The sequence below is a fragment of the Panthera leo genome, chromosome B4 (assembly GCF_018350215.1).
Source record: "Panthera leo isolate Ple1 chromosome B4, P.leo_Ple1_pat1.1, whole genome shotgun sequence".
Lineage (NCBI taxonomy): Eukaryota > Metazoa > Chordata > Mammalia > Carnivora > Felidae > Panthera > Panthera leo.
The window spans coordinates 12,372,394-12,394,099 of NC_056685.1; the positions used below are offsets into that span (position 1 = coordinate 12,372,394).

General features: G+C 49.9%; 1 protein-coding gene and 1 long non-coding RNA gene across 13 annotated transcripts in view; one reads left to right on the forward strand and one right to left on the reverse strand.

Moving 5' to 3' along the window:
* The window catches only part of LOC122223880, a 27,913-nt gene extending 18,239 nt beyond the window's left edge, over window positions 1–9,674 (forward strand). For 5 of the 6 annotated variants that reach the window (XR_006204546.1, XR_006204548.1, XR_006204550.1 and 2 more), the window contains 5 exons: window positions 1,895–1,986; window positions 5,201–5,358; window positions 7,766–7,997; window positions 8,507–8,655; window positions 9,146–9,674. This is a non-coding gene — a long non-coding RNA (uncharacterized LOC122223880). Of the gene's footprint in view, window positions 1–1,894; window positions 1,987–5,200; window positions 5,359–7,726; window positions 7,998–8,506; window positions 8,656–9,145 lie in introns of all 6 variants that reach the window. The other variant, XR_006204549.1, reaches the window with a different exon arrangement.
* FRMD4A (FERM domain containing 4A) overlaps window positions 1–21,706 on the reverse strand; it is a 614,500-nt gene that overhangs the window by 3,703 nt on the left and 589,091 nt on the right. For 6 of the 7 annotated variants that reach the window (XM_042944929.1, XM_042944928.1, XM_042944927.1 and 3 more), the window contains 5 exons: window positions 21,582–21,638; window positions 18,947–19,184; window positions 17,751–17,918; window positions 14,966–15,828; window positions 13,193–13,289 (listed from right to left, as the gene is read on the reverse strand). In XM_042944929.1, the coding sequence (XP_042800863.1) occupies window positions 13,193–13,289; window positions 14,966–15,828; window positions 17,751–17,918; window positions 18,947–19,184; window positions 21,582–21,638 (1,423 nt within the window). Of the gene's footprint in view, window positions 1–10,846; window positions 10,919–13,192; window positions 13,290–14,965; window positions 15,829–17,750; window positions 17,919–18,946; window positions 19,185–21,581; window positions 21,639–21,706 lie in introns of all 7 variants that reach the window. The other variant, XM_042944931.1, reaches the window with a different exon arrangement.

Consider the following 21,706-nt stretch of genomic DNA (forward strand, 5'->3'; position numbering starts at 1 on the left):
GTTTCGAGCTCTGCCCTCTTGGCCTTAAGCTCCCCATCGAATCGGCTGCCCGGTCCAGCGGTAACATTCGGTTTGGACTCCCAGGAGGCGCCGGGCGAGTCCTCAGCCCTTGCTTACTCTGCAACCCCAGTCCAGGGCCTAGCCGCTCAGCCTGAGCTGGCAGGTGGTTCCACCTGGAACCTGAGTCCCCAGCCCTCGGCTAGTCCGCGGCGCCCACCGCTGACGTGCGCTCGTCCAGTCCACAGTTGTGCGCTGGGAACCACGGGTGGTGCGCACGTAAAGCCTTGTCACGGCCAGTCCGCAGTATCCTCTCCTTGCTCACTGCGGGTCTGTGAGCGTGCACATGAGGTAAAGGAATAATAAATCTGTTGTTAATGGGCAGCTCAGAAACCAGAGCTGGAAAGTCGGTGGGCACCTAAAAGCTGTTAGAGCGCGTGGCCACCCAACTCGACCGTTATAAGCTGGTTACGGAACGGGCTAGATGGACACTAGGTCACCCGCCAACCTCAAGAAAATTTCCACCCAGTGAGGTACACGGTGGAACACCCCGAGATTCCCAGCCCAGCGGTACGTCCCTCTTAACTGTCAACTTGTCTCTGACAAACCTAAGGCTCAGGCGACGAAATGAGATCCTCCGGTTCCAAAGAATTGAGTGTGCCCCCTCCCGGCACAACTGCTTTTATGTCTAAGAAGTGGGTCCCAGAAGCTGTACGTGACTACAAAGATGGCAGGATGTTCATAAAGCAAGCCAGAATCACCAGGGCTGTTGTGTGAAAGGACTGCCTAAAATGAAACCGGAGGAAATGACACGGAGAAGCTCGTGCCTGTGTCCTCAGGAGAAGGGAACTGAACACTGGACCGATTTCCTGGAAGGGCCCGATTTACGGGAGACTGAGACTTCTCTCCGGCATAGTGAACGTCTGCCCGGAATGGCTCCTGTCCTCAAGCCAGTGAACTTACTGTTGGACCACGGACGCTGCCAGGAGAGACCGCCTTCTCCAAAGTACAAGACCACTGTGTAAGGATAAGGCGCGGACAGACGAGCAAGTTTCACAGCAGCTCGCTTGCCACCCACGAGACGATTCCGTGCAACAAGGGACACCAGGTCATAGGTCAGACAAGTAGGGCAAAGGCTGTCCTCCGTGAAGAGGACGTTTCCCACGAAAGGCACACTGTCAAACAAAACCCAAGTCCGCGCCCTAAGTATTCGGCGCTCTTGGGAAGACTAAAGATGGGATCCCAGGCATCTCAATGCTCTAAGGGTGACCCTCACCCCAAAACCCCAGTGGTTTTATGCTAAAAAAAAAAGTTACGGTCTCTCATGCACACGGACTGGCAGTATTGGAGACAACTTGGAGTTGCAGTGGTCATTACAAGGAATGTTCCAGTTAGACAAGTTCCCTCATTTAAGAAGTGCACTTGAACACAAGGGTTCCCAAATGAAACAGACAGAACGGGTTACCTATTTCAGTCAGCATGCAGAAGCCTCCAGAAGGCTTCAAGATCCCCAGACTGCTTCATTGGAAGATTGATTGCAAAAGGGTAATGGAAAGTTAAAGACCCAAGAGGTACCTAAAATGAGACCATATGACTGCCGGGACTCCTGGGACTCCCCTTTCTCCACCTCTACACCCGAATCCTCAGAGTATTAATCCTCTGTCTGAATGGTCTTTCCACCCGGAAGAGACTACATGACCACACTCACACCAGTGTGTCAGAGGAGGGCCCCCACACAGGCCCCTCACAGGACTGACGGGATTCTGAGGGATTCTCTTGTAACCACTACCAGTCATTCCTGGAACAGCTAAGGGGAAACTAAAATTAAAGGGACCCCTTGTCAAGTTCTGGCAGATGCGCAAGTTACACTCTGTACTTTGAACCCCACTTGCTCCAGAGCCCACAGATGGGAATCCTGCAAAAAGAAGGGTGAGAATCCTGACCTGAGTTTGCTCTCCCAAGTTACCGTGGCCCACTCAAGAGAGGAAGGTAAGAGTTCACGTCCCTTCCTTCCCAATTCCAGACCCACAGCTTACTGACCCTTTCCCTCCCAGGGGCAGCTGTTGCCTTCCTGTGTCCTGGGGGCTTGGCTTGGCAACCACCGCGTTGGGAACCCCAGTGTGTGGTCAGGCAGAAATGCCGGTTGAACTCCATTTCCGGTTGGGGTTCCAATGCTTACTGCCAGTGCTTGGGAATGGGCGGTCTTTGTTCTGGTCATCTTTGGGAGTGGCTCCAGATCTCGAGAGTAGTGTTCTTTGTGCCCTCTCTGAGGACACCTTGTGTGTCCACGGTGTTGTTCCATACTACCAGGAATATTTATGGTTTGAGCTCAAACCTGACAAGATACGATTTTAAGTAGCTCTATGGTCAGAAGTTGGCCAAACTGAAAGCGCATAGTCGCCATCAGAGCCTAATGGCGATTTCTTTGGGAACTTTCCCCTCTAGGCCAAAATTAAACTATGTACCCAGAGGTAAAGAAAAACATTCTGAAGCATTACTAGAACAAGCCAGAGACAAAGGTGTAAATGTAGAACATTATGAATCGTTTAATTTCCATGCTAGTTGAAGATCTCCTTGATATAAAGAAGCAAACCAAAGATAATGTAGCTGGATGGGTGGGTTGGCCTGTGTTGCAACCCACTTTCCTGAGGAATTAAAAACAGGGGTCCCTGTCTTAGAACAAATCAAGTCTTGATCAGAACAAAGGTAGCTGTAGTAGCAATGCAAATCCCACTTACCATTTTTACCAATTTCCACACCTTCTCTATTCATTTCAAAAGGCCTGCAGGTATTTTAAGAGATCTGGATTTAAGAAACAAAGCTCTTCTTGGGAATGTTCTACTTGCAGGAACTTCGCTGATAGGTCCTCTCTTTGAAATGCAAACTTCAGGGAGGTCATTTGTATCAGACAGGGGTTGGGGTGGGGGGCGGAAAGCTATTTGGAACTTAGGCCAATGAACATCTGAAATGTCTTTGCTACAGATGCTTTGGCTGTCTGAGCAGGTAACCTGAAATTATTCCAACTGTTCTGTTAGTAACGAATGACTTTTGCATGATCATACTCGTCTCGTGGCTAAAATTTAAAACAAAAGCGATTAGGATCTCTATCCATCTATGTGTCTAGGGATCGATGTTGTAAATGCGTGACATTTTTCTGGCTCTGGGCGGTATTGCTAAACTTAATTTGTAAAAGAGTTTTAATTAATTTGCTTAAAGAGAAGTACTTATTAAATGACGTATTCTAAAACTGTCACAAATAGAAAAACAACACACATATTTTCCAAGTTCATGTGACCTAGGATAAATCCTCAGTAAATAAAGGCTCAGGTTTGTAGGTTTAATTAAAATAGTAATGTCTTCAGAGTTATCAGCATTAAATATAATGTAGGAAACAACTTTTATTCTACCCGTGTTTACTAGTTATTTAAATTCGTGTCATCTCTGTTACAAAATTTGTTAGCCAGAAAGATAGCTTGAGATGTTGGCCAGCTGTTTAAAGTCTTGAGAAATTTTCATGACTAACATAAACATAATCATTAAGAACAAGTGAACAGATACATATTGGTCACAGTCTAGATGTTTTTCACTGGGTAGAAGCTTTTTTTGTCAACAAACTGCCAGTTTTGTAGCAAAAAAATTATATGCAGACATCATCCCTACATGTGGCGCCTCCCCGTTTTGCACAGTGACCTTGGAAGTCCTTTCCCTGGCCACGTAGTCCTTTCTCCACCTCAGAGGCGGCTTTGCCGTATCGTCCTCAACCTCCGGGACTAGTAGAAAAGACTAACAGCATCACTCAAACCCCATTAGGAAAATTCTGTGCCACTTGGGAATTTTCCTGGACCAAGGTGCAGTCACTGGTCCTTCTGAGTCTAAAGATTGATGTGACTCTTAATGCTTCCCCCCACCCTCCTGTGCCTTGGAGAACTCGTGGTCCGCTAAACCTCTGAACTGCCTTTCTGCTCGGAAGGGACTACATGACCATAGCCAAAAGTCTGCCCAGTTACTGGCCTCAAACGTGGGCCTCTGTACGAGTCCTTCTCAGAGCTGACAGAACTCAGGGCTTTTCTGGGAACCTGCTACCTATTAAACAGCCAATGGGAAACTAAAATTGAAATTTATGGGAAGCCTTGCCCTGTTCTGGTAGCCACCAGGGCTGTACGCTCCGCTTGCTTAGGAGGACCCTGCAGGGGCGGTCCTGGTGAAGTGGCAGAAGCGGGCAAAGGGTGGGGATCCTCACCAGAGGCACCTTTCCTCAGTCTCTGCTGTGCCCATTTGAGAGACGACTGTGAAATTTCATATTCCCTTCCTTGCCTTATCTAGACCTATTACTCCCCAGGGACACCTGTATTCCTTTTGGCCGTCTTTGGGAATGGCTGTGCATCTCAGGAGGGGAGTATGCTTTGCACCCTCTTTGAGGATGCCTTTGCACCCATGGGTTCATACTGCCAGGAATATTGAGTGTCCCACCTGAAACTGGACAGGACATAGGAAAGGATTTGTAAAATAGCTCTGTGGTCAGATGTTGGTTACATTGGAAGCTGACATTCAGAGCCTGACAGAAACTTTCTTTTAGATCTTCCCCCCTAGACTAAATGGAACTACGTACCCAGAGGGAAAGAAGACCATCACAAAGATCAGCAGCTCTAAATTAGTAGAAACCTAATGATTTCCATCTTAGAGAAAGATCTCCCTGAGATAAAGAAGCTGAATATAACATAACAGGATGGGTGGGTGAGACTGTGATGTCACTCAGGCTGCAACCCAAATCTGAGAAATTAAAAACTGTTGTCTTGGGGTGCCTGGGTGGCTCAGATTGTTAAGTGTCTGACTATTGATTTTGGCGCAGGTCACGATCTCACAGTTCGTGAGTTCAAGCCCCACATTGGACTCTGTGCTGACGGCATGGAGCCTGGCTGGGATTCTCTGTCTGTCTCTGCCCCTCAAAAATAAATGTTAAAAACAAACACCTGTTGTCTTGCAACTCAAGTCTTTGCAAGAACAGAAATGTAGCAATTCAAATGGAAGCAATTCAAAGCCCACCTATCATTTTCACCAATCCCCAAACCTCCCCTTATCCATCTCAAAAGGCTTGTGGGTATTGTAAAATTCTGGCCTTAGGGTAACAACATTCCTTCTTCACCGAACTTGTGTTCTTTCTCTGTGCTGTAGAGATGGAAGTGTTGTGTTTGGTTTTCTCTAGGAATCAAAGTTGTTCTCATCAGAAGGGAAAAACTGTGGGAGAGTGGTGTTCTCCAAGGTGGAAAATGTTGTCTTCACAAGTATCAGTGAAAAGTTGAAGTCCCCTTGACTCACCCTTTTACCAGAAGCATGATGTGAATGTGATCCTCTTATAAATGGGTGAGTTTTACAGTATTTCACCTGTCTCGTGGCTAAAAATTTCACACACAAGTTCTAAGATCTTTGTATCTGTGTCCATGATCTTGTAAGTGTATGTGTGCCTGTGATACACGTGGGATCTTCTCTGCCTCTGGATGGTACTGACAAAATGAATTGGTCAAGAGCTCTATTTATTTGGCTCAAAGACAAACAAGGGCTATACAGATGAGGTGCACTCTAAGAAGAATAAATGCTAGCCCAAATGTTTCTCAAGTTCACGTGGTCTAGGGTAATCTTCGGGAAATGAAAGCTAATTTCAGTTGCTTAGTTTCATTACAATAGGCATGTCTTTAGAATTACCAGTGTGAAATACAATACTCCTTTACTTCCTAGGTTAACTAAAAGTCAAATAAGCTCATGTTGTCTATTACGGAATTGGCCACAAAAAGATCATTTAAGATGACAGTCAGCTGTCTAATGCTCATGAGACGTTAGGAGTAATCTAAAAATTAAGAACAAGAAAATTAAACAGAAGGATGATAAAGGTTCATAAATGAACTTTTCAACAATAGTTATGCTTATGGGTCAGTCTGCTTAAGAAATAGTCTCCAGGGGTCACCAGGTGGCTCAGTTGCTTGAGCGTGTGACACATGATTTTGGCTCAGGTCGTGACCTCACTGTCATGAGATAGAGTCCTGTGTCGGGCTCTGTTCCAGGCACATATCCTGCTGGAGATTCTCGCTTTCTCCTCCTGTCCCTCTCCCCTGTGCTCTCTTTCTCTCTTAAGTTTGCAAAATCTTTTTGGTCACTTGAAGCCTGAAAGTTTATAGTGAGCTAAGTTAAGGATGGACTTTCACTGACTCATTTCCAAATAAAATACTAAAGTGTTCATTACTGGACACAGATTTATCCACTTTTCACTTCCTTTTACAGAGGCCATAAAGATATTTGGGCCTATTAGTACACCTGTTTCAGGCCATATGGAAAAGTTTACTATGAAGAAGAATTTACTTCTAGAAATCATGAAGTGTATTTGTAAGTTTGCAAATCTACAGAACGTTAGTGTAAGAGACCATTCACGATTGCTAATAGTTTTTACTAGAAATGAAGAATTCTAAGGGTTAAGAATTCTCATCAATACATGTAATTAAAATTACTTATAAATAATAAAAAGAAACAAGTGTGGATGAAAAGTAGGCAAGTGAAGCAAAATGACTGGTTGCTCTTAGCCAACTTGACCACATTCTCAAATTACTTCCCAAGATTCTTTTTTCTACAAACCACCTACCAATTTTTTGTTCCATGGAACAAAATCTGAACGGATCTAAAAAATTGGTAGGTGGTTTGTGGAAAAGGAATCTTGCGAAGGGAATTTGATATGTGGTCAAGTTGGCTAAGATGGGAATGGATTTAAGTTTTTTAATGAGGGTTTTTTTTTAAATGTTAATTTTTGAGAGGGAGAGAGACAGAGTGCAAGTGGGGGAGGGGCAGAGAGCGAGACACACACACACAGAATCTGCAGCAGGCTCCAAGCTGTCAGCACACAGTGTGATGCGGGGCTTGAACTCCTGAACCGCGAGATCATGACCTGAGCTGAAGTCAGACACTTACCTGACCCAGCCACCCCCGTGCCCCAATGCGTTTTATCATCCAAAGCACACGGGTGCAAAAATAGAATTTGGTTTTCTCTTGAAAGGACTAAGTCTTCTTGGACATGTGGTCTGATTTTGATAAGCTACTGTAAAAGATTTACCTTTCAAGTAATCGGCCTGGACAGCCAAGATTTTGTGTTGTAGCAAAATAATTTATCGTGCTTCATGTGGTCTTTATGAAGGCGTCCATTACATAAGAAAACCCAGTCTTCTCACTAGTAAAAGAGCTAAGTTTTGTTCACAACTCTGTTACTTTGTCTATTTGCCTTCATCTACCTAACCAAAGTGACAGGATGTTAATGAAGTATTCTTTCATAATGATCTGTGATCCTATTTAGTCCTGTGTTCAAACCTGTTGATATTTAGACAGTTTCCCGTAACCAGATTCTCAAGGGTGTCTTCCTGACCTTAAGGTAACTTTGAGATTTCCCTAGAAATTTGAGATTTTCCTAGAGTGTCCCTGGGAAATCCCAAAGGATTGTCTCTCACCTTAAAAAAAGATGCTATACTAATTAGGTTTATTTGCTGTGTTAAACTACATGGGAAGCATTGTCAAATACGTGATAAAAACCTTATTATTTGTATGGATCATATTATTAGTATAAACAGTCTAAAATTGTATGAAGTGTCTAGAAATCTGATATGGCCTGGTATAATATTATTCAGACATCTAGTTATTATCTTTAAATTGTGTGTATCACAGAAGTAACCAGATTTCCTCATCAATTCCGTTATAGTGAACTACAATCGGAACTTTAGCATTTTGTCATTTACAGACCCTTGATTGTTTTACTCTGATGATTCTGCAAAACTGAAACGCATGGAAAGAACCCTACCAAGAACTCTGGACTGCTGACATTCCTGCCAAATTAGAAGGTGTTGAACCTGGGGTGCCTATGTCACAACTGAGGAAGGCTCCATCTGACTTTGGGTCCGGTACAAAAGCCGGAGACCTCAAACTCAAATGGACCAGCAAGAGATGTCGACTGCTTCTTCCCAAGATGGGGGGTAAGAAAGTTTCTTTCCTCGTTCGCTTTCTGATCATCTTTTACCTAAGTCTTACTCCCTGAAGGGTCTTCAAGATTTTGTCCACCATTTTCCTTGCCCCGCCCTGAAAAGGTAATGCGCTTGTTCACATAGCTCAGGCCACTGCAGAGAGAAAGGTCATCTAACCTCCAAAAGACTGGATTTCCCATGGTGCTTGTGATCCCATAGTTCTGCCCGTCACAGACTTCTGCCTCACTCCCACTGCTTCGGTTTCTCCGGGCCAAACCCAGCCCCTTCTCTGTCACGTCACAGTCCCCGGTTAAGAACCTCTGACCCAGGGGACTTTGCATCCAGGCTCTATCCAAAGACAGGGACACAAGGGAAGGGTAACCAAATAAAACCACCTGTGGGGTCTACAGCCCCTCAAGTTTTACTGGCCTCCGTGGTGGTGCTCTTGGGAGTCCCAAGCCTTAGACTTAAATAGGAATTAGCATGAAGGATTCATATTCAAAGTTTGCTTCCCTTGACAGAAACCCCCCTAGACAGGAGTAAGAGCAAATGAGGCTACAATCAGGAACCTCTCCTGCACTCCTGAAGATGTTGCAGAATCCGTCGCTAAAGCAAGAGCCGCCTACCAGTAATTCCTATGCTCTCTGCCGAAGTCGTTCTTGATGCTAAGGTAGCCCCTGATTATCGTTTAGCTGAGCAACGTGAGGGTGGCCCCATTGCCACCAGCACTTGCTGCACTGGGATAGATGCTTCTGGGGGAGCTGACACGCGGCTACACCAGATCACTACACAAGCCAGCTGACTTAAGAAAGCGACTCCTTCAGTGGGGTCTTCCTTTGGTTTGGGTCTTGGGGACCACGGCTCCAAAGTGCACTCGAGGGGCGCCTGGGGGGGCTCTGTTGGTTAAGCGTCTGACTTCTGCTGGGGTCATGATCTCACAGTTTGTGAGTTCGAGCCCTGCGTCGGGCTCTGTGCTGACAGCTCAGAGCCTGGAGCCTGCTTCGGATTCTGTGTCCTGCTCTCTCTCTCCCCCACTCACGTGCACTCTCTCTCAAAAATAAACGTTAAAAAAATTTTTTTAAATGCGCACTCTAGACAGTGGGCACGATCCTGCTATAATGACAGTCCTCTCTCTACCTTTTTTTTTTTTTCCTCAAAAGGTTTCAATCCATGTTCGCAGCCATTAACCACCTAGCAAATAATCCCCCTAAGAACAGAACTTCAGAAAAGGAACAAAGAGAATGACCAACAGAAAGAACGAACCTGATGTCATGACCCGCGAATACCACACAGACATTTGGCAAAAGACCACGAGAACTGCCGAGCTTTAGAGGGAAGCGGCCCTAATGCCTTAAGTTGGGATCCCATCTCTCAGGCTGAGAATCGGATCAAAAGGAGGGACATGTTGAAAACAAGAAAATAGGCCCCAAATGGAGTCACTCACGCTAAGGTCCACGTCACCGAACTTCGGCTCTCTCAGAAATGGAATCTTAAACCAGTCAGGGCGTCTGCCTGACAGACCCCTGCCATTCCCTAAAGGAAAGTGACTTGGCCATATCCAACCGATTTTTGTCTAGTGTAGCCTCCTTGTTCCCTCTCCCTCCTGGCTATAAAAGTCTCATTTTGCCTAGTTCCTCTGAGCTCCTTTCTTCTGCTAGACAAGAGGCTGCTTCATTCATAAATTGACGAATAAAGCCAACAGCATCTTTCAGATTGCCTCAGCAGAATGTTGTTTGCTTTCTTAACACCATCTCCCTCTCCAAGGCTAAGCCCCTGTTTTCCTAATCCCCTATCTGCCACCTCGGAACTGTTCCTTACCTCATCCTACCTTACCTTTTAGGTGGAAGTCTGGCTCCTTATCTACAGCAACATGGTGTTTACCAAACAAACGCCCTGCTTGTTCATGCATCTGTGTTTTTGCCCCTGCAATGGCCCTTCTCCAGGTCCCTCCACCCCAGGCCGTGGAGGTGGAGGCTAGGTTCAAGAGGTATGGCCCTGGAGCCAGGGTCTTCCCCTCCCCTTGGAACTCTGGCCTCCAGCATGGTTCCTGGAACATAGGATTTTAATTTTCTGGTTACATAAGCTTACAACTTTTTATCCACTTCTGAATGGTATCCTTATCTTTTTAGTTGACCCTTGCAATGCTATTTAAATTTCAACGTCTTGTCTGCCAGTTAGATTCTGGTCCCTGGTAACCGGACCCAGACAAGGTAGCATGGGTTTTATGGCCACCATGGCAGTGCTGTGCAAATTGGAATGTGCCTTGGATTGACCCAGGGGTCTCGTTGAAATGCAGACTCAAATTCAGTAGGCCCAGGAGTCCAGATTTCCAACGAGCTCCCAAGTAGTGAGGACAGTGATGCTTATCTAGGGACATTTTGGACAGCAGGCCATGTGGCCGAGTATACATCTGTCCCTCAGGAATGCAGGATGAAAGCAGGGGTGATGTGAAGGTGACTGGATCAACTCAGTCTGGTTTTGGTGCTTTGCCGTGTAAACTGTAGGGCGCTCCTCTTTTCCTGGACATTGACCATGACACCAGTAAAAGCTTCTGCAAGTATCTGCGTACACAGAGTCTGGGAAGGGCTACGACACACAGTGGGGTCTTTTCTGGGAAGTAGCAGTGGGAATGTCTAACATCTCATGTCAAAACATATAGAGTTCCCCAGGTATCTAGAAATAAGACATAAGAATAATGCCTTCCACATAAGAATAACGCCTTCCACACCATTCAGAAGCTGCTTCTGGAAATTACAATGCGGACAAGGGCGATACATGCAGCACATGTGAGATCACACACTCGTGAGAAGCGGGGGGGGAGGGGGGGAGGGCGGGGAGAACCGAACACCCCCTTACAATACCTCTAGTCATCAGTGCTTTGGTGAGTTGGAGACTCAGACCCATCCATAATGGGTGAGTTTTCTGTTGCTTCTCTGAACAAAGGAAAGCAGAAGAAGGAAGAGAAGAGAGGTCATGTTAAAGAGAGGAACTGACACAGACATGATTAGTAGCTTATTAATACATTGCAAAGATCAGTCGACTATACACCCAAGCGTTAGTGACAAATAACAGAATTCACGCAGAACTTTCAAGCCCCAAGAGTGACTCAAAGGCCTCCTCTTTGGTTTTGTTCAGAAGGCGGGCTTTGGCACTTTGTACCCATTTCTCATTTTCCTATCACATCACAGAGAACAGTTGCTGGTTGTTTACGACCGTCCACCTCCTCAATCTGATAAACATTTACTTCAAGGACCCAAACAGCTTGGTTTCCAATTTGTCCAGCCTCCTCACTAGCTCTTTGTGGTGGAACACAGGTGGGGTTCGAGGCCAGCTCAAGGGCGTTCACTCCTTTCAGGCCTGCCCTCCCGCAAATAACAGTCATATAATCAGATTAGAGGAGACTGGGCGGGATTCAGAAAATGTGGACCATCCCGACAAAGACCCTGAAATGGGAAGTTCCTTATTTGGGTGAAATGGCTTGGCCACTGGAGATACCAAGATAACACAAGGTCTGATGTACTTTCTCCTATGAATTAATCTCCGTGCCACTCTCGGGCCTGAGGCCTTGCAGTAGCTGCCCGACCACGTGTGATGGACCTGACCTGTGGATGGCATGGGAGGGAGGGTCATAACGACCTGTAATAAGGACGGAGAGGGTAGCTGCCGCCCCGAAGACCAAGAAATGGGAGTGGACACAGATCACTGTGGTTGGGACTATGGGTTCTCCTGACTCAAAAGGAGGAAGAGGCATCATGGGCTATAGTTGAGGGACTGTCAGACTTGAGCAGACATCAGAATCCCCTGGAGGCCTTGTTAAAACACAATGCCCTGCCCACCCCACCCCACCCCCCCTTGTCTCATTTAGTAAGTCATGGATGGGCCGGAGCGTCTGCATTTGTAACAAGATCCCAAACCACACATGCTCGAGCTGCCGGTCCGAGGGCAGCACTCTCAGGACCCCTGGCCGGTGGAAGAGGACAGGATTCCAGAGGCCAGAGAACGCAGCTTCGTTCAGCTGTGGGACTCCGGGCAGAGCACCTACTCTCTCTAAGCCTCATCAGTACAACTAAGAGATCGGCTCTTTCCCTCGCAAGGTTGCAGTGAAGAATATATCAAACTTATAAATGTCGGAAAAAGCTCCCAGCCTTTGAGTACACCGCAGGCACTCAACACACATCAGTTCCCCTTTCCCTTCTGTCAAATACTAAGGCCCCGTAAAGCCTGGTTTAAAGTCACCCCGGAGAAATTTACAGAGACAAAAACGTCTGCCAGGCACAGGAGCCCGAATGCAGCCAGTGGAGCCCGTTCTGGTCCTGTTGTCCTATGATTCAACTCCCAGACGGCCGTCAACTTTTTCCAGGCTTCCCCATGGGCCCTCCAGCAAACTAGAAACTGAATAGAGCCCGATCGAGGGATCCCTCACCCCTTGACCCAGCGGGCGCGGACAGAACCTAACAGCCAGTCCGAGGGGTCGTGTGAGGACCAACAGAAGAGGCAGGGATCGTGAGGAAAGCGATTTACATGTATCTGCTGGACGTCAGGGGTCAGAACGTCTAACCGTCCACGAGACTAGAATGCTCTATGCCTACGCTGGCAGCTATAAAAGGAACGGAATTTTGGTTTCATTACTTTGCTGTGCGTCACTTCTTAAAGATCTCAGGGAACCTGCACCTGATCCCCTTGGTTTGTGGGTTAAGAGCAAGCAGCTGGAGCCAGGACAGAGAAGGGCTCGGAGCCTCAGGCCCTTTTCCTTCAGATGCGGCCTGATTCTAAGGTGGGGGCAGGGCGAGAAGCAAGAGTAGCTCAAGTCCCCTCTCCCCTTCCTGCCCCGCCCCCTGAAGTCCGCCTGATAGAATCTGAACACAAATCAAACGCCGCGTGGAATTCTGCCCAAAGGAGTGCCGTTTGACTTCCTGCACCCACCTTCCCCACGTTCCTGGGACCACCGCCAGGGTGAAAAGAGAGCCCAGAGAACTGGCCCGTCTACATGGACAGGGACGGAAAGGAGCCAGGTGGGAGGTAACAGCCTCCACGCAGCTGCTTTGGGAAGGAAGGGGTTTCCCAGGAACAAACGCTCACGTTTTTGGTGGGTACACCCTTCCGTCAACGAGGATCTTGTGTTTAGGACATACTTCCTAACTGATGAGGAAAGCTGATCATTCTAGAGGCTGGAAGAAGGGGGCAGAAGGTCTGAATAGGAGACTCACCCAGTCTGCCAGGTTAGGATGTGGTGGGGACTGCTTGGGGGCGTCACTCCAATTTCACTCGACGGCGTTGAGCTTCTCTGGCTTTGAGGTAAGGCAGCTGCGGAGGGGTGATGCAGAAAAGGGGGGGGGTCAGACAGGTCCAGTGAAGGAGCTTCTTTCCAGAGATGCTGGGTATGACCCCGTGGCAGGGTCACAGTGGGGGCGATCCCCTTCCCCCCCTGACTTTTGGCCAATTCGGTCTTCTCCAAAGTATCTTTCTCATTAAACTTCAGATACAGCTTCTTAGACCTTTGAAATACGTTTAGAACTTCTAAAATATGTTCTCAAAGAGTTACCTCATCACCAGGCAAGTGCTACAGTTTTGACAGAAGGGAAACACTCCTGGTTCCTTGTTCCTGGCAGACCGCTAGTGCTCTGAACAGTTACAGAGGCTCATGTTTTTTAAATGATGCGAGCAACGCACTCATTCGTTCTTTCTCCAAACCCTCCTGCGAAGTCCCGGGCGAGTTTCACTGGGCTTTTTTAATAGATGAAGGAGGAACACGGAGAAGGTTCTAGGACCTCCAAGCCCATGGTTTCTTTCATGATTGCCTGAATCACTTGTTCTCCTCTCTGGAACCTGTCATTTGGCCAATGTGCCGCCATAATAAACAAATGAGTCACTGGGGACACGGGGCATAGAATGCGGGAGCCGTGAGGCCTGGTGCACCCAGGCAGCCGGCCGGTCCCTCCTCTTTGTCCCATTCATTCCAAGGCCCAAGAATCCCCCCTGTTCCCCAAAGGTGAACCCCATTTTCTGTCCTTCCCGATCTTTATCCTTACTTAACTCTTTCCCATCACAAGTCAGATCCTGACTTGGAATCCCTTCTGTGTGCTGATCACTCTCATTTTATTCTTCTATTTAAAAAAATCATTTTATTATGTCTCAGCTGCCTCCCTTTTCTTTCCCTGTAGTCTGTCTAAGCAGAGCCTCCTGCCTGCTCCCCCCCCCGCCCCAGCCCGAGCGTGCTGCGAGCCGTGAGGTCACTGCTGAGCACTGGGGGTGGCTGTCACCGCTGTTCTTTCCCAGAGAAGCTACTAGCTTCTGAAGCAAAGGGTGGTGTTTTCCGTTTTTACTTTTTTATGGTCTGGCACTGCTCAATGCTCTGAGTACAAGGAAAAAAGCCTAATTATGAAAGCTTTAAAGGTGTAGTATCGAGGTACTGAAAGCACTTTATAAAAATTCTTTTGGTCACCTCCTAACATCCCTGACATGGGAACCCAGGAGCAGTTGGGACTTTAACCCCCTCTTCCCCCCTCCCCCCACCAGTCGGTCCCACCCAGGGGACACGGCCCAGTTCCAAGGCTCCAGGACGCAAGGCCCTGCCTGGAACAAGTGTCCCCCTGGAAGGAGCCACTCGGGTCTGCAACGTACTAGTGTCTCTTCACCAGGGTAAAGATGCACCTTTGACTGGAACAAACCCCAAGCCACGTCAGCACGGGGCTTCTCTGATGTCTGTCCTTACAAGAAGCGGCAGGAGGCAGGGTTCGCATCTTTACCTAGGATGCTGAACCGAGGGCGACTTGGCCCAGCCCGCTGGGGAGGGTCGGAGGCGCTGCCCCCTCCCCCCCACCGGCTCTGAGACCTCCGTCCCCCAAAGCCAGGGCTGGGGCGGGAGCGCGTGAAGGAGAGGGGACCCGGAGGCCCCCAGTCTCAGCCGTCTGACAGCCCAGGTTTCTGGAACGAACGATCTCAGAACGTCCGGAGGTCCCCCCCACCCCCGCCCCGCTCACCTGACGTGGCCTTGCACATCTGGGGCATCCTGGTGACCCTGCTGTGCGCCACGAAGGTGCTCTGGGAGGAGGTGCTGTACTGGGAGCCGCTGTCCGAGGAGGTGGAGCTGGTGTGCGACAGGCGGCTGTGCTCCTTGTGCGAGGCCGTGGAGCGCTGGTACCACAGGCGCAGCTCGTCCGAGACGGCGGCGCGGCCCGCGCCCTTGTCGTGGGCGCCCTCGCGGCCCAGCGACGGAGTCCGCAGGATCTGCGAGCGCGACGGCGTCAGGCGGCCCGCGTCGCCCTCGTCGCCGCCGCGCCAGCTCTCCCGGAACAGGCCGCCCGCCGTGTACGAGTTGGACGTCTTGAACTGCGCCTTGACGCTGTAGTGGCCCTCCTGGTCGCTCTCCAGGCTGCGCACCACCACGGGCGTGGCGCCGCCCTCGATGTACAGCGGGTACTCCTTGATGCGGTACTGCGAGCTGGGCTGGCTCTGGCTGTGCAGGTAGACGCCGTGCGCGCCGCCGCCGCGCGCCGCCAGGTTGGGCATGCTGCCCGAGTTCGCGGCGCCCAGCGCGCCCGCCGCCCGCTGCCGCTGCCGCTGCCGCGCGCGCGCCTTCGACGGCGAGTCCTCGGCCAGCGTGGAGTAGTTGGCGTTCATCTGCGCCGGGTAGTAGTGCTCCGAGCTCGAGTGGCTGGTGCAGGAGGAGCAGTCGTCCATGGGGTCGGAGCCGTTGCTGCTACGAGTCCGCGGGGTGTAGAAGTCGGGGCTCCCCGTGTCGTTCTCCGAGCCCAGGAGCTTGCCCTGGGACTCCAAGCTGGAGCTCCGGTGCCTAAAGTGCAGGGCGAGGCTGTGCAGCCGCGTGGGGCTGAGGTCCACCGACCTGCGGGGAGACGGCGGGCGGGCGGGTGGGTGGGGGTGCCCCGGGGAGGGGCGCCTGGGGGGACGGGGTGGGCGCAGGCAAGGACAGAACCCGCCGTCCAGAGCCGCCAGCGAACCGCACCTAGGAGCGCTGGGCGGGAGCAGGGTGGCCCTGGGAGTCCCGCCGGGCGAAGCCAAGGGGCCGGAGGGACCGCAGATCCCCCCGACTGGATGCTCGAGTATGCGCGGGGCCGGGACAGCGGACGGCGCCCACAGAAAGGTGGCCTCTAGAAAGGCACCCTAATAGCCTGGCTTTTTTTTTTTTTTTTTTTTTTTTAATGGCGCAATAGGATTCTATAGATGCAAAGAGAACCAGGAGAATCCGTGCCATCAGATGAAATGCCCTGTCTTTGAAGAGCAAGAGAAAGGCGGACTTAGCGCACTTCACAGGGTTCAACCAGATACTGTTAGGAAACCCACGTAGGTTCCCATTCGCCCGGAACCCTCAACTGGGCGGCGGGAGCAGCTAACACTTAAACCTGACGGCTGCACACACTCCTCTTGCCACTACTTTGTCTATGATCCACTCTGCTTATGAGTCCACACTGTAAACACCCATCAGTGTCACAGGGGCGGACGATGCTAGGACACATGTGACATTCAGGGCGGCCCCACTGGCCAAGTACAGGAGGAGGTGAGTTCCTGTTCTGCCACTCAGGGTAGAACGTGAAGTCCCCACCGAGCGGCTCTTTGGGGCTCAGGCCTCACTTTCCTCTCCACGGTCTCGGTCATCTGCTCCGGCCGTTCTAGCCCCCGGGGGACATGCTAAGTGCAGGCCTGGCCCTGGGGCTCCGACCTTGCTCTTCTCGGATGTATCCTCAGAACTGGCTACCCCATCCATTCAGGTCTCTACGCAAATGTCACCTTATTAGACAGAACTGCCCTGATGCTTTCACTTAATGGTCACTCTTGCCTTTCACTATGCAGCCCCCTGTCCATTTTTCTTAGTGCGTATCACCGCGGGACAGACCTTTTTCTTTCTTGCCACTCTCCCCTACTAAAACGTCAGTCCGTTGAGAGCTGGAGTGTGGTCTGTTTCGTTCACTGCTCTGTCCCTACGGTGATACCTGGTGCATACAGGCAAGTGACAAGTATGCTGCCTGAAAGAATGAATCAGTCTTGCCTGGCGAGCTCCATCTTATCCTATATAAATCCATCCTTGGAGCCACAGTCCCTACGCAATCAGTGCGTAGGCAAATCCCCACGCAATTTGATCAAATCAAATGATGGCTTTGGTTGTGCCTCTTTTCAGAAAATGCAGGAGTGAGTCACGCTTCACTTCTGCCAGTTCCTTTTCCTCTTCAATGACTTTACACCCTGAGACATTAAAAAGTCCAGGCCTCAGCGGGAAGACACATGAAGACTAGAGAATAAATATCACCCCCTATCAGTGCAAGGTCGTTCCGTTTCCAGCATGTTCCCTGCTGATCTGGATAGCCTCTCCTGCCTCCATTTTGATTAGGAAAGCTCCCTCCGTGAGGCGTCTGGATGCCTCAGTCGGTAGAGCATGTGGCTCTCCATCTCGGGGTCGTGAGTTCGAGCCCCACTTTCGGTGTAGAGATTGCTTAAATAAACAAACTTTTAAAAAATTAAAAAAAAGAGGAAACTCCCTCCATGCCCACTGTTTCCAGAAGCCTGGAGATTTCCCAGGTGACTCCCGGACGTAGACCCGGGGATACAAATGGGTCTCGTAGCTAACGGGGGCTCACTGCTGCCGTCCCGGATTTTTCATCCCGCTTTGCATTAACGAGAACCTGCCTCACTGGTTCCGGCCTGACCCCAGTTTACCGGTTCTTTGGGCCATTTTGGGGGGGGAATCGCCCAGGTTAACAAAGGGAGGTCTGGTCTAGGGACGGAGGTGGCCCAAAGGCCTGGTACACTCACCTCGTGGAATGAACATAGTGGGGACTCCGGACCCGCAGGTCTGGTGTGGACGGCATGCTGGACTGGGAGTTCCAGTGAGGGAGGCTGCGGATGGGGCTGTTCTGGAGGGAGCTACTGCCCCCGCCTGCTTCTGCACAGCTGCCCGTGCTGGGGAATCGCTTGTGACTGCTGCAAACCAGAGGATACCAGGCTGGTCACGGCCACACACGACCGCACCTCTTCCCGGGGAGCTGCCCGGCCGCAGACCCCAGCGTGGGTGTCGGGAAAGCTCGCCCGGGTCTGCCCGCCCCCCCCCCCCCCCGATTCCTATTCTGGCTCTCAGCCTTCGCCCCAGTTGTGGGTGGGGGTCCTCGGCCCCGACCTGCACCACAGTGTGAAACCAAGACCCTAGTGGGGGCGCCTGGCTGGCTCAGTCAGAAGAGCATGCGACTCTTGATCTCAGTGTTGTGAGTTCAAGCCCCCCGGGTGGATGGAGAGATTACTTAGAAAATAAAAATCTTCAAAAAAAAAAAAAAAAGAAAGAAAGAAAGAAAGAAAGAAAGAAAGAAAGAAAGAAAAAAAAAAGAAAGAAAGAAAGAAAGAAAGAAACCCTCATCAGCCTTGTACATAACAGGCAGTGGACTGTTCTGTGAAGTCCCTGCCCTCAACCACAGTTTCTGTTTTCCAGCGGACAAATATTTACCTGTCTGGACAGCCACTGGGAGCTTTAAAGGGTGTAATTAAAGGAAATGAGAAAAACAGAGAAACAGACCAAAATGCCTTCCAAAAATCTCTCTGCAGTATCAGCTGAGTAATGAGCTGATAATGCACGGCTAAGATTACAGCTGTCTGGCCCTGGAATCCTGTTGGATGATGCTGTAGGGTTCTGAACCACTTTGGGATTCCTGGGAGTAGACTCTCTCTTGCCTTTTCAGAAGGACGCTGCCTAAACCTCCCTTGTTAATTTCCGGGTCATTTCACAACATTAAGACGATCTGCCAAGACACTGTGAGCCCCAAACGCCCATTCCCTTTTGCACGACCGATCTGCACCTTGACAGGGTCAGCAGCAGAGGGCGCTGTGAGCGCAGCACTGTTTTAAGGCCGCCCCAGGAGGGAGGGAATAAACTGGTGTGGATTCTGAAACTTGTGGGTGCTATTTGGGACAGCCCTTTGTTTTTTCCCGTGAGCTCATGTGATCTCCCCGACCCAGCTCACCTGGAATGGCCGTGGGAGGAACGTTTCTTGACCTTCTCGTAAGGCTCATCTAAAGAGGACTCACTCCACATTTTGGGCTTTATGGGGGATTTGTCGTAGTCGCTGCCGTGATAGTGCATCTGCCGGAGTCCCTCCAGGGACTGGGGAGGAGGGGGCCTGTTGTGTGACGGTGGTCGAGGAGGGAGTCCCTTGTGAGGAGACTGTAAGGGGGACAGTGTGCTGGTGACCTGAGAGTCTTCTGCACAGAGATGGAGAGAGACGAACTGAGCAAGGGTCCCTCCCACCGACCCAGACAGATCCCCCCACCCCCACCCACAGCTGCCCCCCCCCCTGCAATCCAGACAGGCGTCTGCTCAATGACCACATTCCACCCCCGCCCCCCACAATCCAGACAGGCAACGAGCGCACCCCATGGCTTCCCCAGTTGCCGAGACAAGTCAAACCAGAATGAACCAAACCTAAACTTCAAGCAGCAGCCTTCAGTGGGGAGAGAAGTTTCACTTTTGATTAGCTACAGATGGAGTGAAGCCTGAGTGCCAATAAATCCCAACAGCAAATGATTGCTTCATACCAAAGAGCAAAACATAGTCATTAACATGTTGTAAAGTTTTCATTCAATAGACCTTAAGCGTCTAATTTGGTCTGGGGGAGTTTCAGCTCCAGGAGGGTTCTGTTGTGTTTGCTTCTATCACCTCAGTGCCTGGAATGATGCTCAATAAATACTTGTTAGGAAAAAAAAAATGAAAGAAAGTTATGTATTTTGCGCATCATTATCTGTTGGCGGTTCTAGGGATCTACTCTCTCTGCTTTTCTTTGATTCCAGGCTGAGTGGGGAATGTGGTCTGAAAGCCCTAGGAAGACTCTGGAACTTCCTAAGCACGGAGGGGTCAGGATGAAAATCCTGTGTGAGAGCTAGTCAACTGTCAGGGTTCTGAGTGGGCAAGGCTGGGAGAGAGATGAGGCAGGAGTTAAGGAAGATAATCAGGGTGGACAACTCGGGGGGTGAGGGAACAGCAGTGAGCAGGGGGGGAAACTCAGTGCTCATTGTGAAGGCAGAGGGCCGGGTCTGAAGGGAAAAAATACACAGAAGCAAACCCCAAAAGCTCCAACCACCTTTCACTTGGCCCCGCAGTCCATTTACAATTCGTATTCTTATCCAAAGCCTAATTCTCCATCCCCCAACCTTGAAACCCAGCATCTATTATGCGCCCACCCCTCAAATCAGTAAAGCAAAGAGCCCCTAGGAGGGGCAAGCCTGCAATGGTCCAACTGAGGCGATGATGCCCCTTAGGGGGTCCGGAACACAGGAGGAAACTAGTCGCCATCCATGCACCCACGTTAGCCAACAACAACACGTACCTCCCCCAACTCTTCTCTTACAAAGGAATCTCGCTCAATTGTTGTTCCCTCGCCTGGAGAGACTGAAGTCCACAGAGGCCAAAACCAGGGCCGGATCGCTCGTACTCAAAGCCCCTGTCCCTGCTCCCCCGCAGCCTGGCTTCCTCCCCACCCGCAGAACGATGCTGATGATAAAAATATTATGACCTGATTGCTAACAGCAGGGCCAAGACCATTGGGTAAATAACGCCAGCCTTTCCCCACATCAATAGCAATTATTTTCATCCTTGCAATTCCCATCATGACTATGTGTCGGGCAGACCTTTTAAGGTTTTCTGTCTCAACAGCCACTCAGCACTGCCCACCAGAGGTTCTCCTAAAGGGCAGAAAAATTAACTGGCACTTTAATAGATTTCCATATCATCAATGTCCTCGCCTCCCAAGTTTTGATTTAAACCCACGGGAACGTTCTCAGAGATGGTCCCATGCCTCGAATTCTTTCTACCCCTGTGTGTGGTGGTGGTGTGGGCGTGGGGGATCAGTTCTGTTTTTCTAAGAATTTCCCAAGAAAATATCCTGATAACCGCTGGGTTTTCAGAGGTCAATGGCAAACAGGAAGACAATTTCAAGGCCTGACCAGGAATCTAAAGGGACATCTTCTCTTTGGTTTTCAAGATTTCTCAGGAAGGTATGGAAGGTTTTTCTTCCTGCTACTCCCAGGCTTTCCTAGTGGGCTTCAATCTTAGACTTGTGATCCAACCAAAGACCATGTCTTTCCTCTAGAAACTATGAATACTCAAAAGGAAACTGCACATGGTGTTCAGTTAAAACTGTGGGGCGCCTGGGTGGCTCTGTTGGTCAAGCATTCAACTTCGGCTCAGTCATCATCTCACGGTTCTGTGAGTTCCAGCCCCGCATCAGGCTCTCTGCTGTCAGCGTGGAGCCCGCTTCGGATGCTGTCTCCCTCTCTCTGCGCTTCCCTACCTCGCTCTCAAAAATAGACACTAAAAAAGATTTTTTTAAACGCGTTTTTGTCAACTATAAAACAGAGAACACCGTTCATGGACCTCACCTCCTACCTCTGGGCCATGGGAAATACCGAAGTTCCTACAGACCCGAGCTGACGCGGCGCCCACCTACCCCCAAATGGGTGAGTGCTGCGAACCAGGGACTGGCGGGGCACCCTGCTGTCACCTCAGCCTGGCTCTGGTCTTCCCACTGGGCTGTGCCAGACTGCATACAGCCTAATCCCCGTTAATCTGTGTCCGAGTTCTGAAGCAGGAAACGGACAACCTACCATCCTCTAGCACAAGGGCATCCGAGAGGGAGCTGTCTTCACTGGCAATATTTCCATCTGAGAAGAGAGAGAGCAAGAGTCTATGAGTTCAGCCCATCCCTTAGACAAAGACCTCCTTGTAAAAA